The sequence below is a fragment of the Chelmon rostratus genome, chromosome 15, assembly GCF_017976325.1.
Source record: "Chelmon rostratus isolate fCheRos1 chromosome 15, fCheRos1.pri, whole genome shotgun sequence".
NCBI lineage: Eukaryota > Metazoa > Chordata > Actinopteri > Chaetodontiformes > Chaetodontidae > Chelmon > Chelmon rostratus.
In genome coordinates, this window is record NC_055672.1 from 20,161,660 (window position 1) to 20,177,012 (window position 15,353).

At 42.4% G+C, this 15,353-nt stretch overlaps 1 protein-coding gene across 1 annotated transcript in view; it reads left to right on the top strand.

Moving 5' to 3' along the window:
• The window catches only part of LOC121618700 (synaptotagmin-14-like), a 35,392-nt gene extending 20,336 nt beyond the window's left edge, over window positions 1-15,056 (top strand). The window contains 5 exon segments of the mRNA XM_041954255.1: window positions 1,900-2,127; window positions 9,354-9,625; window positions 9,709-10,158; window positions 11,007-11,196; window positions 14,743-15,056. Coding sequence (XP_041810189.1) covers window positions 1,900-2,127; window positions 9,354-9,625; window positions 9,709-10,158; window positions 11,007-11,196; window positions 14,743-15,056 — 1,454 coding nt within the window.
• The last annotated feature ends 297 nt before the right edge of the window (window positions 15,057-15,353 follow it).

A 15,353-nucleotide genomic window follows, 5' to 3' on the forward strand; every position in this document is an offset into this window, starting at 1 on the left:
TTAGACTGGAGAGATTTTTCAGTCTGCTGGGTAAACGTTACAGCGCAGCTCTGGCTGGAGTCACACTAAAGCTCTGCTGCCCCTTGCTGGAACACATGTGAAGCTACAACTGATGCCCCATTGGGTCGGTCGTTCAGAAAGTACAGCTGGATGCGGTATCACGCTGTAAGGAAGAGTAGGTGGGGTTGAATGTCTCAGTAGCTGCTTTCCCATTTTGCAAGATCAGTGTTGGGCTGTAAAACTCATCCAAAGCAGGATTCTCTCCATCTAAAGCGTGTTTTTATGTAGGATTTGGGTGGAGTAGATGATGGAGAAAACAATATTTTCCATTTCCATTAAACAGTTCAAATATTAGTGGTAGACTGATTCATCTAGCATTTTGACATAACTGGCCAACGCCTGCACTCACAAGGCAAAACATGTCTGCAATGCACATTTTTTCTATTCAAATATTCTTCTGTCTTCCAATAAACAATACATTACAATGTTTCCCTCTCTCAGAGACAAGGAGATGGTGCCATCTGCTGATAAATGCTGTTAATAAGTGCACTAAAACTTCTTACAAAGCTCAGTTCTTTGATGAGCTGTGGACATTTGTCTAGTTGACATATTTTTAAAATAAATACACTGCAGATGGAGTATAACTGTACTTACTCTAACGCAACACAATTAGTGTCAAATAAATATTAAATTAAGTTCAGCAACTGTGTCTCATTTGTTATTATTATAAAAGTGTTGGATTTTATCAGATGCAAAAAAACAAAAGCATGATATTGGCACTATGTATCGGCCACTTCACGCCCTGCTCTCTAAATATCGGCGTCGAACACTGTAAAATATCTCAGAGACAATCGTGTCAACATGCTCTTTCCATCTGCTGTTTCCAGGACCCACATTTCTTAAGCTACTCAGAATCACCAGATGAGGACAAAAGAACCATAAAACAAAATGAGTCATGACATCCTTTAATTTTCTCAGCGAATCCAGCACACGCAGAACATGAGAAGGCCACTCTTGATGATTTGATGCGGGATATTAAATCATAAGTTTTGACTGAATGATCTGCAGCTCTCTGCTCAGAATGATTCTATCAGCAACAGCTGCTACAAGCAAACAGGGTTTTCATACAGGGTTTCATACATTTCTGGTACAAAACAATAAGCAAATGTAATTTTTGTTCATCAAATTAATGTCATGAGCACCACATTGTATTTAGCTTGATATAAGAAAAGAAACACATGATGGCTCAAATCTCTGGTCGAGGCCAGATTATTTGTCTGGCGCCTTTATTGCACAGAGGCAATTAGAACATTTAAAAACACAATGAAGGGACAATAATAGAATACGTAGAGATAAAAATGATTATTGCACATTACATTTTCTATTATGACTGGTGTTTAAACTGTACGGTGACGTAGTGAGTAATATAAGAATGTAAACGTTTATGTTAAGATTCTTGTTTCACTCACTTGCACCAAATGACATTTTAACAACACTGTCGACATACAGGTAGTCATGCTTCTCATAAATAAATATTACAGAATGAGGTGATTTTCCTGTCCATTGGGAGACAGCTGATTTTTATCATTTTAACTTTTGACCTCCTAAAAATGTCACTTCAGAACAGAGATGTCTCTCCTCATTCTTCTTTTTAAGCACTTTGCTGTCAACTTTAGCTCTGGTGACAATTTCATAGACCAAGTCTGGTGAAGCTCTTTCCTGGAGAACTGCTCTGACGGATTGTGCCTGAACTTATTTTTCCGTTTGCCTATGAAAAGCAGGTCAGCAGATTTCCTGTGTGAAGCAGGACCGGGGCCAGCAGGGGCTGCCAGTCTACCTGACCTTTCACATCTCAGTCTGTCCTACAGTAACCAGGCCATCTTTCTTTGCCCCGAGCAGACAAGGCCTACTCTGATGCCGACCTGCAGGGCTCATCGTCGGACAGCGAGGATGAACTGATGGGTCAGTATCAGGAGGCGGTCAGCCGCTCCCAAGGCCTCAGGGGAGGAGCCAAGGCGGCCGCTAACGCCAAGCACGCAGGAGGTTTCAGGTGGGAGAGCCGGCAGAAGTACAGCCCTCTGACTGCTGACTATGACGGCTACAGCAGCGAAGCCTCGGCTGATGACGGTAGGTTCTGTATCTGTGACTGATTTAGAAAAACTCCCAGCTAGGATTCATAGGCAGAGACATTTCTCTGTCTTTTAAGGTTATTGCAATACATAATCACTTTGATATTTTGCTTATATTTCCAAGAACATCCACAAAGGATGCCTCAACTGTACGATGAGAAGTTGCACTTGTTTAATAGTTAAATCCAGATATTTCCCCCTTATCGCTGCAGCAAGCTTGAGTCAGATGCACAGACGCTTCTGCACCTCCAATCCAACACACACAAATGCTCCACACACACTGACACACACTGTCAGTTAATCCAGAGAGGTGATCAAAGCGAAGCTCCCGTTCAGCACACTCTCCGTGGGAGGGTTGTGAAACAGTCAACTGTCTGCATAATTTGCACAGCCTCATACTTTTTCTTTCTTTTTTTCTTTTTTTTTTCATTTGATGCATCTACGTTTCCCATCTGGCAGACTCTCCATCACAAGGCGTTTTCCGTGGTGGATGGAAGGCAGGCAGGAGAACTGCAGCACTGACCTATTTGGATCAGTCTGTTATTCATCTGTCACGACGCTTTACTAGAAGTGTGTGCTGTTGATTTATTTGACATTATTAAAGTACCATAGACAGTTCATCTGCACCCTGAACATGAATCAATCATTTATGTTGTGTAACAGATTTGACATGACATGATATACCACAGTTGTTTGTGCGATTGGATTGATGTGTTCGGGTGGAATGCTGCTGAAATCAATGAGGCTCAGGGGATGAATGTATTTTTACGAGTCTGTGTGCTGAAGTATTCCAGATGATCAATAACACCCTCATGTGTGTACGCTAAATATAAAGCTACAGGAAACAGATTGTTATCTTAGCTTAGCACGAACAGCTAGCCTGGATTGGTCCAAAGGTAATAAAATTGGGCTACCAACACCTCTGCAGCTCACTAATTAACACATTATATCTGATGTGTTTCATTTGAACAAAAACTAAATAAAATGAGTTTTTAAAGGGGGTTATGTGCTAGATAATTTTTTTTGGCCAGGAGGAGTGACTTTCTGAAGACCTGTTCTGACAGCAACTCGTCATTTTTACACTCCAGTTTGTGGGCGGATTAAAAACATGAGGAAAAACATGTTAATTAGTGAGATTTAAAGGTGCTGGTGGAGTGGTAGGTGGTGTTTTTTTCTCATCAGCTAGAACCAGGTGACCACATGAGAGTGATATCCATCTGATTGTCTAACTTTCCTCAAACTATTTCTTGGAAGGAAGGAAATAAGCAAGTGAAAAAGAGCGTTTCGTCAGTGATTAGTAAGACTAGAATGAAATGAAATAATGAAAAAAAACAATCTCCTGTTTTTGTATAAGAAACACTTGATTCTTTATAAGGTGGTGATATCCTGCAGATCACGTTCTAACTTTGCAGTTTTGTTTGGACACAAAACAGAGATATGGCTCTGACATCCTCGGACTGAAATCAGCCGTGTTCGTGTCGCACAGTGTTTGTCAAAGACCAAAACAATCTAATCTATCGCAGAGTCCTAAATTGGCGAATCATGTCTGAACCAGCTTTGTGTTATATAAGACAGTAGGTTCCAAGGCTGAGTGTCTGCCACAATCTATTTAAAGCAATGTTTGAATGTGTAGCTGAGGGATAAATAGTGCATGACATGCTTCTGACTCCATTAGTAAAGAAGCAACGCACTGCACAAGGTTGTCGTTACGCAAGTGCTGCAAAGGCTGCATGTCTCCTCACAACCACTAGATGGTCCCTGTCATCCTCTGGTCTGGGTTCAGCAGTGGTACCAGATGTGGAAACGGGGCCTGTGATGTCATATCTAAAGATTTTCAGCTTTTTGGTAGCACACACAGAAATTCCTGAGGATCATTTTGCTTCTGTAGTTTCCTGTTAAAGGAGATCATCTGATCGAAACTGGAGCACAACAGCTTTATTGAATTTTTGTCTCACAGCCGCAGTCATTCTTCATTTTGAGACTTAAAGGATCAGTGACTCCTCGCTGACAGTCTAGTGGCTCTTCGACAGCACTGAGAGCATGCAGTCTCTCACACGTTGCTGATTAGCTGTTGTCCACTTACAGGGCAGAGTTTTCACAGCAAAAATTGGATTTATTCTGCATGTTGCCTGCAAATGATTCATAATATCCTGTTCAGTTAATCTCACTCAACAGTCAGTGGTTTGCTGGAATTATTGTGTAGGTCTACAGTGATATGAAATGGCATGTCTCTTTCAAATATCATGCTATTAAAGGTGCCACATGCAGCAGTTTTACCACAATAAATGATCCTAAAATTAGATTTTGAACAATAATGTAGTTAAATGAGACTTTTATTTCAAAGAGTGATTCCCAACCTTTTTTTTTTTGACCCAAAACAATATCTACTTGTGACTAAGGTGTCACCTAAGGATTAGCTTTGTCAATTAATTAATTATCGTTGCAATTATTTGATTAATTGTTTTGTCTTTAAATGTTTGAAAATTATGAAAATGGACATTATGAAGTACTTAGATTCCTTATTTTATTCTACCACCAGTCTAAACCCCAAACTCATGCACATTGCTGTTACACTATGTATGACGTCCTCAGCGTTTTCTGTTGACCGACTAATCAATTAATCAACAAAGCATTTCAACTATCGCCATTGGTTGCATTTTGCACTTTTCATTAATCATTTTGCGACCTATTGTTGAGCTCCTGAGCTTCATGCTGAACACATGGTGACGTGTCCTGGCGTCATGTTTGATGAGAAATGTGCTGTGTTTTGTGTTTCAGTGTTTCCAATAATGCACGTTAACTAAAACCCCACTAACTCTGCTGTCTCAGCTTCATGTCAGCCGGTCAGAGTGTATATTTGCTCCCGCTCTCCTCGCCTCCTTCTGAAACTAAAAAATGAATGGCGGTTTGCCGGCCAAACACAAAATGCTACATGCAGCAACCCAAGAGGTCATTTATTGTTGATGCTGTAAATTAAGGTCTTTTGAGAAAATGTGGGGATAGATGACTGGACAGCAATACTTTTCACTGAATTCAAAGAAGCACACACACTGGATTCAAGCTGTTTTGTTTTTAGGAGAAAGTCACCGCTGACTTGTTTTCTGTAGCAGGGAGATTGTGCAGTGAGTGTTCCTTGTGAGGAAGAGAGGGGCAGGGATTTGAGTCATGTGTGCCTGGCAGCAATAATTTGAAATTGACTTGGTTTATTTATATGACAACATTTTAGCAATGAAAGGTCTTGTTTTAGTTTTTTGTGATTAAAGTAGCCTTAAAGGTTTGAAGGGTAACATAGGAAATTCAAGGTTGGGAGCTTTGGTTGTTTCTTTCCACTAAATAATGTACGTAGAGGGGATTTCAGATATGTTTGGAGTTTCTCTAAACTTTTTTTTAGATCATCAGGTTATTGTAACCAGTTTTGTTGAAATCCACAACACACTCATCTGGTCTGTAGCCAGGAGAGGAAGTGCAGTGAGAGCTCTGTCCGTCTACGGCTTCACTTTGAAAGTACTAGGAGTCCATTATTTTCCTCCCTGTGGTAAGGCTTTGATGGCTGCGCTTTTCTCAGCAAGCCGTCATGGATTAGCAGTGATCTCACACCAGTCCTGGCATCAGGTCGCTGCTCCCCTCCACAACATAAAAATATTATTAGAAATTTAGACCTAGTTTCAGTGATACAGCCGAGAGAGTGCACTTCATTTCATTAATTTCAAACAAGCTGTCGTAAAAGTTCTGAGGCGTCTGTGTTATTTTCTCTCGCCTCCCACTGCTGCTTGTGTTTGTCTGTGAGTATGAAGAGCTTTATCCTCAGGACATATGTATTATACATGAGGAGGATTGTGCAGAAGCTGCAGAATCAGGCAGAGCTGGGTGCCCCCGTGGCACCGCGCAGAAATCCCAAAATAGGAAGCAGCAGGAAAGAAAGAATCGCAGGTTTGTCTGGACCGGCTTCCTTTCTCTTCTCTGAGGTTAGCATGCTGCCACGGCCGCTTGATGGGGGCACTGTTGCATGGCAACACGTCACAATACTTTTTTTTATGAATTCATTCAGTCAAATCAATCAAATTCATAAAAAGTTGCCTCAACTTTACAGCATCTAGAAGGATTTGTAACACTTCCACCTCACAATCAGTCCAGATCAGGATCTCACTACTTTTGGTCACGGTGAAACTGCAGATATGATACCATGGTACTTGAAAGCATCGTGAATATGTCTTAGAGGAATAGATAGACATGAGAAATAAAAATTGTATTTCTCATGCTTGTATGCGATAATAAAGCTATAGCGAAGGGGGTCAGTTTGAGCTGACAGAAAGACAGAAGGCAGAGGGAAACAGCTGGCCTGGCTCTGTGCTCACTGAGTCATGGTCCTGCCAACACAGTCTTACTCCTGGTTCGCCTGGTCGGGACCCCTTGGCCTCACTTTTTATGGCACTTTAAAGGTAACCCTCTTGTCAATGTGCAGGGCTCAAATTAGCAAAAATAAATATGTATCGTTCAGTTTCTTAAATAATCGTAAACATGTGGTGAACACTGTCAAACGGTCACACTTTGGTTAAGTTTAAGAAAAGATTGTGGTTTGACTTCACTCACAAAAGAAATCAGCCTTCACTTTAGGTGAATATAGAGGAACAACAGCCAGAGTTTTGTCCTCATAGTGAAGTTGCCATGTGCACCATGACATAGTGAGCCTGCACAAAGACCTACACGACGTGGTTTCCGTGTGGGTTGAACCTGTGCCCACCAGACATATCTGGCAACCCCCGCTGTAGCCTGAAAGGCTGCACAGAGGTACTGGGGGGACGGAGAACCTGTTGCCTGTGTTGCTGATGTTATTTATTGAGCCTTATGCTAGTTGGCATATTTTGAGGTTTGGAGGGAGCCAGGCTAGCTGTTTCTCCCTGCTACCAGTCTTTATGCTAAACTAAGCTAATTGCACCCTGATTCCAGCTCCATACTTCATGCACAGACACAAGGTTGATAGCAACCATCGAATCGTACTCTCGGAAAGTAAATGAACACATTTCCCAAGGTTGAACTGTTTCTTTAAGAAATGAAGCTTGCTGATGTACACGGGAGCCACACGGTTGAGATCAAACATCAGGTTTTTGTGTTTTCCAGGTGCTCGGAGGCACTGCTGTTCCTGCTTAAACACCTTGTTAAAGCCATTTTTACAGCATGTCTTCACATTCTTATGCTCAGTTTCTTAATGGTATTGTAACTTATAACTCATTCTGAATTTACCTCAGCTATGCATTGCTTTGTATAAATCATGGAGACGTTGTTACAAGCCTTCATTAGACAGAAGCATGCTACCTAAACTGATGTTGGCCTTTTGCCTAAAGGGGTTGGAGCCTCCACTGCTTGCATTATTGATAGCTACTGATTAATAGTCATGATGTTGAATTGTTGCCTTGTGAAATCTTGACTGTCTTGTAAAACTCCAAGGGGCCAACTGGACCAGAGCTCAGCTTTGTTTCCCCCTCCTTATTGTCATGCTGCTCCACTCATTGTCACCGAAAATATTTGTCCCTAAGTTTCACAGTCGGGATTCTCAAAGCACAAACTGTTTCCCCTCTCACGGAGGTACAAGAAGGCAAAACAAGGCGACTGCCAGTACAGAGGGGATGAAACTCTGTGAAGGAAGGGTGGGTTAGACGAGAGGAGGAATGGTAACCATCCCAATTAGCGGGCTGGAGAAAAGAGTAGTGCTTTTACACAGCAGCTTCCATCAAATCAACCGCCCCCGGCTCAGCGGGAAAAAAAGCTGCTCAAAATGGATTTGCTCCTTTTATCAAGCCCTCCATGACACTTAGTTAAGACTCCTTTGCCTCCATCCTGCCACTGTTATGTGCCACTTTGAGGTGGTGTCTCACTGACATTATTAAGAGTGAAAGTTTCAAGAACTCGGGAGAAAGCTGGAATTACGTCATCATTGCGTTGGCTTTTCCAAAAAGTTAGGAGACAGAAAAAGAAGAGGATTTTTTTTCCCAAGTTATTTTCTTCATCTTTTGTTTTCTCTCTTTTTTTTGCAAGAGACCAGGTTTTAAAGCTTCGCCAGTGTCCCTGTGGGAGTATTAGCATCGGCTGCTCAATTTTTGTGAATCCAAATTGGACAAGGGAGGCAGATTTGAGAATGCAGCTGACAACACTATTCAGGCTTCTTTATAAGTGCCACAGAGACTCTCAGTATAGCCTCATTCTTTGCCTTCCAGGCACCTGAATCATTTAGAGAGGTGAGAGGCATGAAATCTGTGGCAGATTAAGGAGTATTCAGTTCAGTCCTTTAATGGTGCATACCTGATGTTTTATTTAGGTTGCTCATTCAAAAGATTCCTGCCACGGAGCACATTGTGCTCACTGAGACGGACGGTTAGTTTAATTTCCCGGGTGAAAATGTGCACCCCTGATAAAGAATTACATGAATGATACACATGATGACAGAAAAGAAAACCTGAATTATACTTTAGCAATGAGGTGCAACTACAGATTAAACATTTACTCTAAATTAGAGCCTCAGTAAACCGAATAGAAAATAAAATGACATCAGATATAGTGGAACTACATCTGCATTAATGACTGCGTAATCTTTTAGTAATGAGTGCTTCATGTCCATGTCTTATGTAAAGAACTGTAAGTTATCCTGTGTGTAAACTCTGCTGTAAAGATAAACTTGTCTTGCATAGCCTGCAGCACTGTGGTTGAGGTGACTACAGCCATGCCAGCTGTTCTAAGCCTGCACTCAGGCACAATGTGCTTTCAACTACATTTTACTGCCAGTTTGAAAACACAGTAAATAAAACAGAGGGGGGAAAGCCACACACTCATAACCTGATGCATCTATTTCAACTCATACAGATTGATGTTTCAGCAAATTGACTCCTTTAGGAAGAAGAAGACTCCTGATCAATATTTGTACGCTGAAATAAAACATCAGAATTATGAATGTTTGACTTTACCATTCTGTTTTTTTATGTCAGCCTGCGAGCTAGAGCCTCACTACAACAGGTGTTTTTTTTTAGTATGCCAATCAACAAGTTTTTGAGACATTACATTCTGAGGGATCGCAAAAGTCTGTATGATGCATCATCTAGGAACTGTGAGTGTTTGTGTGAAGGAAAAATTGGCTCCACATTCTCCACATGACTAAAAAAAAGATCATATATCAGATGATACATAATAATGTGTTTATTATTGTGATCGTTCCTCTCCTTCCCTTTCAACCAGCCAACTGCATTCAGCGGATGAGACGAACACCGCCGCTGGATGAGCTTCAGCCACCTCCTTATCAGGATGAGAATGGCTCTCCAAGGATGTCCTGTACACTGTCAGACCTGGGAGACGCCAAGTGTGATCTATCCCATACTAGTGGCAGTCCCCACCTGTCCTTTGGCAAATGCCCCAGTGAGGGCAGCGACGGCCACGAGACTGAGAGTTACCTCAACAAGGGCTACGAGGAGGACGTACCCAGCGACAGTACAGCTGTCCTCAGCCCAGAGGTAAATACCTGTGATGCAAGATATGACTGGAAATGCATATTGAGGTTTTTATTGCGTATTGAACGTATCATTGGTTTCTTTAGGACATGTCAGCCCGTGGATCAGCAGCTCGGCTCCCTAAAGGTTATGAACCAGATCCGATTGCAAAATATGGCACTCTGGACGTGGTGTTTGACTTTGACTCAGAGGACCAGCAGCTAGCGGTCACCATTATGGCAGTGACAGACCTTCCTGCCCTTAAACGCACCGGCAACATCTCCTGGCAAGTCCACCTGGTGCTGCTGCCCACCAAGAAGCAGAGGGTGAAGACGGGAATCCAGAGAGGCCCGTGCCCAATCTTCACAGAGACCTTCCGCTTTAGCAATGTAGAGTCGGAGATGATCAGCAATTACGCCATCCGATTCCGTCTTTACAGCATGCGGCGGATGAAGAAAGAGAAGGTGCTCGGGGAAAAGGTGTTCTACCTCACCAAGCTAAACCTTCAGGGCAAAATGTCTGTGCCGGTCACATTAGACCCATGCTGTGCTCTCCCGGTAAGTCAGATCAAAGCAGGTGTTGGCTTTCAAGCGCTCTCATAACCGCTCATAATCACTAATTGCTTCGCAATGTTGGTTGATCATTTGTGTGATTTGATAGCATTTTCAGAATGAGGTTATACAGTATTTTACAGCTCGGGACTGATCTTGTTTCATGAACCGGGCACTTCTATTTAATGTGTCTGAGGAATAGATGGTAGTGTGACACATTTCACATCAGGGAATAAAACAACAGTCATTTCATTTGTGGTGGGAAAACCCTTTTCTAGATTTCAAATGTTACAGCAATTGAAACACAAATGGTTAGGTTTAGGTTATTGATTTTTTAGTTTGACGAAGGACCAAGATCTGGTGTTGAAAAATAAGTTCCAGTTCTTTAGCCTTTCCCAAAGCCAAACCACAAGAGCAGAATTACAAGGAAGTGATCGTGTTTATCTGCTGCAAAATAATATGCAATCATTAACATGCCCAGCTAACCAGCTTACTGCCCACAGTAGTAACCGCGCCGTGCTTCCAAGGAGCACATCATTAGCTCAGTGAATTAGTTTGTGGCGTTACAGGTTCCCCTAAAAAGCCCTGTTCACGACGGGCACATCCACTGTAGTATGGCCAGGTCTTATCAAAGTCTCTTCATGCAGCACTAACTCTGAGTGAGCAGTCGATTCCCAGACGCACCTAAGTAGTGTCATCAAAAACATTATGCATTTGTACATTGGGCACATTGCTAGTGTTAGAAACAAAAGTGGTGATAGAAACTGATCAACCTAAATCTCGCCTTAGAGCGACCGTGATGTTTGTTCTACGGGCCAGTGAGCAATTTTCTGAATGATTGCAAACACTTTCAGGGTGGTGAATCCCAGGTCAGTCTCTCAGATATGACATGCAGTGAAAGCGCCTCATCATTCCAGTCGGTCAGTCAGACTTCCACACCAGAGATCCTCGTGGGCCTGGTGTACAACGCCACAACAGGACGTCTCTCTGTGGAGATCATCAAAGGCATCCATTTCAAAAACCTTGCTGCCAACAAGCCACCCAGTAAGTACTCTAAAGCGTTTTATTTTAGTCGTTTTCCAAGAGAGCAGTGATGAGTAGCAGGTTTTTGACCCGTGTCACAATGGGAGAGGACAAGTTGAGCCTGTGCATAGGGATTTGTGTTCAGGCAGCCTTACACAATACGTATCATGTGATGTAATATAATGTGATATGTGAATAACAACACACTAATCTGCTTCTTCAGCTAATCTCACAACTGTAGTATAGTGTCAGTATACAACTCATTCATTCCCCTCGAATTAGTGTAAAATTTAAATAGAACTTCATACACTTCATACTTGAAAAACACATTAACATAAAAACATAATACAAAATAGACATGAAATAAATGTTATTTGCTTTAATTTATCCAGTTACGACCTGGCAAGAGAGATAAACTATGCACAGCTTGTAACTTCTCCAAAAAAGAGATAGTCCGGTCTATCTCAGCTGCACCACCTGCTTTCAGTTTTCCTCTGGTTTGACCCCTGCTTTCCCTCATTTCCCGGTCAGCCTCGTCAGTCAGTTCCCAGGGATCCGAGCAGCAAGTTCAAACAGAAAGTGCCTCTTGTTGAACTTTGTGCAATGTTGTTGGCCTTCTGATCCTGTTTCTCTTTCCTCGCATCTTCTGTTATGTCTGCACCTGGAACTCTCTCACCCTACTACCTTTTTGACATCTTGGTCCGTTGTTTTTCTTACTGCTGTCCAACCCTTGTTGTCAGATGGACTGTTCTGTTGTCTAAAACACTTGATAGGTGGACAGGTTTATATTATCAGAGGTGAGTCTCTGTCCCTATTGGTGCTGTTGTTGTTGATTTCTAGACCTTTTCATACTATCTTCATGGATGCACCCAATAGAACACAAAGCATTTTTCATTGGTCAGCAATGGCAATTTCCATTTTTATGAATGACCTGCTATCCTTGATAAATATCAGAAAACCACTTTCATATTTGTACAGTTAAAGTGATGCTACAGCCAGCAGCCGGCTAGCTTAGCTTAGCATAAAGATGGGAAACAGCTAGCCTGGGTCTGTCTGAAGTTAGTAAAAACCTTCATTGCCTCTCCGCTGACTGCCTGGCTGCCACTGCGCCAGGCCAAGAAATAGTTCAGCACATGGATGACACAAATGACAGCATTGGTGTGGTCGATTAGCAGATATTGTTAGACATTGTTCCAGACAGAGCCGGGCTAGCTGTTTCCAGTCTTTATGCTTAGCTAAGCTACCCCTGTCCAGGCTGTAAATTCATATTTAACAGACAGACATGAGAGTTTTATCAATCTCGTCATCCAGATCTCGAGAAAAAGCGAATTTAGTTATTTCCCAAAAGTAAAATCTGGTGCGACATTTGCACCTGCGCTGTCACTTCTCCACACATGTTAAAATTCGAGCATGTATCCATGGAGATAACTGCTTGTCGTAAACTGTCCTTTTTGAATGTGTACGTCGTCTTGTTATGCATGCAGCCCTGTAACCGCTCCACTACCTGTGTCTTGTGTTTGTGCCCGTGATTCCTGGAAGTCCTTCATGTTTTCACTCAGAAGTAGCATTTGTCATGCTAGCTCGATACAGTTTGCTGGTGGCTAATGGCCAGCTCGAGGGAAATGCACTGACTGCTGGCTGTGTTCAGACAGCACACTTTGGCATGCTTTGGGTGTAATTTGACATTTTCCAGTTCTGCTTACAGCACGTGAAACAAAAACAGGACTTCTGTGATAGAGAGGAGCATAAATATTCATCTTCAAGACACACTGTACTGTCCTCCCATTAATTGCTGTGCTCCTTGTATTCATGAATGTCTGTAACTAATGACTAGCTGCCAGATTTTGACATTGTTTGTGCTTTCCTAAATAGCATATCCACATACTGTGCATAGTCTTCAGATTACATTTAGAAAATAGTCACATCTGGTAACACTGAAAAAAATCTTTGTGCAAAATGCTTATGAAGGCCTTGATTGACTTTGTGTGTCTTACAAAGTGGAACGAGCGTGGTGAAAGATGCAGAGCAATTTCAAAGCTCCTTTTCTATCACTTCAAAACAGTACCAAGCTGACAAGTCAAGTTAATCATCAGTCGCAGCCTCTCTCATTCAGCAACAATACCAAAGAGCCATGCATCACCGCTACTGACCACTTAAGACATCCACAGCTCTACAGAGCCCATTCAGCAGCAGTCAAAAAAGAAATCAAGGCTATTTTTTTCACTGTGCTTTTATGTCAAAGAGAGCAACTGAATGTGTGATTTGAGGCGGTGAGCTCGGCGTTGGAAGGCAGCTGGCACTCGACAGCATGAAAGCCTCGGCAATTCATTCCTTATACTCCCTCTTAGACAGGAACATAATACACAGCATTATTATGGAGTATGGTTGTAGACGAGGGGCGAAACACTCTCAGAGACCCATTGTGATTGCCAGTCTTGCCTCGTTTACTTTCAGCTGGATTTGTGGCTTCAGTTTACATCATGATTTCTGCATGGAAATGAGGAGCGAATGAGGGAACCGTGAATGCTGCATCACTTGATAATGGCAGTGTTTTTCCTTTTCCTTTTTCTTCTTTGGGGTGAAATGAATGAGATTTATTGGGAATGATTTTTTTTTAGGAATGTGCACTGATTTAGAATAAAATAGGAGGGAATCAGCTGGAGGGGGGGCTGAGAAATGTCACGCAGACCAAGATTAGCAATAACGTAAGTGCTCTGTACTAGATGTAAATTCTTGTATGCTGATAATGTAGCTTGATTCTGTTTGATTATACGGCTCTTGAGCTGGATTTCATTATCCGTGCCGTGTCTGATTAATGCCCTTGTCATGACATATTAGCGCTGTGCACCAGTCCCTTAGTATATATTTTTAAACATTGTCATTTATTTGCAGCAGGCGTGCATCCCCTCCCAAATATGTGACTCACGTTTTGGACAGAGCACGTTTTGGGACACAGCTCTGGGCTCTGAAAGTCTGTGCACGTGTTATGTCATGACACTGACATCATGTCAAAGTCAGAGAAAATAATAGCAGCTCCTGGAGGCCTGTCCTGATGAGGACCATTCATTTAAGCGTCCGTCTTCGAAGAGGCTCCTCATCCTCTAAACACAGACAGACGTATTACTAACTTTTTCCAGTCCATTTTTATCTTCGGCACTATCCCTTACTTCAGGTTAGACATGCAGTGGTTGCATAGCAACAAGGCTGAGGTAACGCTCCTTGCACCCTTTGAGTTCTCGCTCTCTGTTATCAGGAACACTCACAGCTGCGCTTTGTGTTTGATCAGGAGAAAACCGCATCCTATGTGGTCATGATCTCATGCATCAACTGCAGTGACATTATCACAAGAACAAATGCTTTGTGTAGAAAATGTGTCATACTTTGCTGCAAAGGACACACAGCTGCAGCAGGTAGTCATGCTTTAATTCAAAGAGAATACACTGGAGAGGCGTAAGGATTTTGCACAAATGATCTGTTCAAAACACCCTAAATGTTTGAGGATGGTAAACCATAGAAGGTTTACATCATTTCCCCTCTAACTGTGTACTCCACCTGTTTCTTGCTTAGATACATATGTTAAGCTGACCTTACTGAACTCCATGGGCCACGAGATGTCCAAGTGTAAGACATCCATCTGTCGAGGTCAGCCCAACCCGACCTACAAAGAGACGTTTGTCTTCCAGGTAGCTCTTTTCCAGCTGTCGGACGTCACGCTCATCCTCTCCGTCTACAACAAGCGCAGCATGAAGCGTAAGGAGATGATTGGCTGGATTTCGCTTGGCCTCAACAGCTCCGGAGAGGAGGAGCTCACCCACTGGACTCAGATGAAAGAGTCTAAAGGACAGCAGGTTTGCCGCTGGCACAGTTTGTTGGAGTCCTAACAGCAAGACAAAAGTAAGTGAAGAAAGTGCGTGAGAATAACTGCAGATGAGCGAGAAATGGATAAGTTCAGCTGGAATAGAGCAACATGACAAACGTCCAGGGAAGCAGGGTCAGTGGCGATGAAAAAAAAAGAAAGAGAGCAACGTGTGTCTGCACTCAGAGTCCTTCAGCTGGGCATAGCATAAGCATTTTCACAGCACTGTTTGTAAAATCACTCATGGCCATTGATGACGTCTCTTACTGTGATGTCATTTGTTCATGGATTGCCTTGTCAAGACTTTTACGTTTCTATAGAT